The 2,270-nt window shown below is 44.3% G+C and overlaps 1 protein-coding gene across 1 annotated transcript in view; it reads right to left on the bottom strand.

Annotated features, from left to right (window-relative positions):
- slc24a3 (solute carrier family 24 member 3) overlaps positions 1-2,270 on the bottom strand; it is an 87,059-nt gene continuing 84,789 nt past the window's right edge. Inside the window, 2 exon segments of the mRNA XM_034552108.1 lie at positions 1-150; positions 1,114-1,179. Coding sequence (XP_034407999.1) covers positions 1-150; positions 1,114-1,179 — 216 coding nt within the window.

Here is a 2,270-nt window from a genome sequence, read left to right as displayed (position 1 = left end):
TCAGTCATCCTGGCAGGTTGGCAGGTTGACAAAGGTGAAGATGTTGTACTCGATGAGGCAGGAGAAACACAGGAAGACGGAGTAGAGGAGGAGACACATGAAACCAAAGCGCTTGTCCAACGTCCACTTGTTTAGGTGAACTCCCAGGACCTGGACAGATCATAGGCAGGGGTACACAGATCATAGGCAGACAGACACAGATCATAGGCAGACAGACACAGATCATAGGTAGGGGTACACAGATCATAGGCAGGGGTACACATATCATAGGCAGGGGTACACAGATCATAGGCAGACGGACACAGATCATAGGTAGGGGTACACAGCTCATAGGCAGGGGTACACAGATCATAGGCAGATGGATACAGATCATAGGTAGGGGTACACAGCTCATAGGCAGGGGTACACAGATCATAGGCAGACGGATACAGATCATAGGTAGGGGTACACAGATCACAGGTAGGGGTACACAGATCATAGGTAGGGGTACACAGATCATAGGCAGGGGTACACAGATCATAGGCAGACGTACACAGATCATAGGTAGGGGTACACAGATCATAGGCAGGGGTACACAGATCATAGGCAGGGATACACAGATCATAGGCAGACGGACATAGATCATAGGCAGACGGACACAGATCATAGGCAGACAGACAAAGATCATAGGCAGGGTTACACACATCATAGGCAGGGGTACACAGATCATAGGCAGACGGACACAGATCATAGGCAGACGGACACAGATCATAGGTAGGGGTACACAGATCATAGGCAGGGTTACACAGATCATAGGCAGACGGACACAGATCATAGGCAGACGGACACAGATCATAGGTAGGGGTACACAGATCATAGGCAGGGTTACACAGATCATAGGCAGACGGACACAGATCATAGGCAGACGGACACAGATCATAGGCAGACGGACAAAGATCATAGGTAGGGGTACACAGATCATAGGTAGGGGTACACAGATCATAGGTAGGGGTACACAGATCATAGGCAGGGGTACACAGATCATAGGTAGGGGTACACAGATCATAGGTAGGGGTACATAGATCATAGGCAGACGGACACAAACCCATGGAGAGGAGTCAGTCATGTACTCACGGTCAGAAACACGGACGCCAGCAGGAGTCCCACAGAGAAGATCAGTCCTTTGCTGTTTAGTTTGATCTACGTGAAGATAAAGTGGAAGGAATCAGTGCTATTACATCAATGTGAAGACAAATAAGTAGAACAATGAACAGAAAATAACTTTTGGAACTACCCTTTCTTCACTTTTGCAATCTTAAACATAGTAGTGTGGGTGTTTTAAAGTGGGGTCATATGCGGTACTTATCCATAGTGATGTAAGCTTTTTTTTGGTATATGTTTTTTTCGCTTTCTACTCGGGGCAGTACACTGACTCCAGACTCCTCGGAGCAATGCATCTGTGCAAATGTTCCACGTAGAGTTGGAGTTTTAGTTATGGACAGCTCTGTTAATACAAGCACTAAATGTGGAGTCCCAAACCTTTTCACGCTCTTGTCTATTAAGAGTACCCAGTGCCACACACATTATGCTTTCAAACCAAACGGAGGCCAACAGTGGTGGTCTGTAAGCTGTGCTCGGCAGATATTAAAGGGTTTTAAAGTTTATATTTATCCAAATGATTAAATATATAATATATTCAAACATATATCTATACTTTCACTCACTTTTAGCGATATGCACAATATTTAGATGTCATGTTTCTGAGCGGAGTTTGGTGACTTCTCCGGTGGAGCCTAGCTATGTCATTTGATAATTACCTGAAGTACAAAAAGCATCTACTTGATCACCATTAAAGTTTGTTTGTCTCCATATCTTGTGTTGAAGTTGAAGAGATGCATTTTGAAAAATAAAATAAAATAGCATGTATATTTAGGTATATGATCGTTCAAACATCAAAATGGGGAAAATGCAATGCAGGTTTTTGTTAGCTTTTCTTTGATAATAAAAAGAATCCCCAGAATGTCTGTGGACCTTCCTGCTGACTGGGTTTAATGTCCGATAGCGACGCCTGCTGTTGGAAAACGGTATGGCATGCACAAATAACAAATACTTGCGCACGGAAACCTCCCACACGCTTCCCACGGCTGTGGACCGTGGGCATTTGGATCTAAAAACACCCCCTCCTGTCTCCCTAAATGCCTGCTTGTTAATAAAGACAATCTTCATTTTGTCACCTCTTTGTGTTTCCTTCTCTCTTATTTCCATCTAGGAAACGGATGTTTTGAGTTTTG

This window comes from Cyclopterus lumpus, chromosome 15 (assembly GCF_009769545.1).
Source record: "Cyclopterus lumpus isolate fCycLum1 chromosome 15, fCycLum1.pri, whole genome shotgun sequence".
NCBI lineage: Eukaryota > Metazoa > Chordata > Actinopteri > Perciformes > Cyclopteridae > Cyclopterus > Cyclopterus lumpus.
Note: the sequence above shows the minus strand (reverse complement) of the source record. Positions and strands in the feature narration are given on the sequence as shown.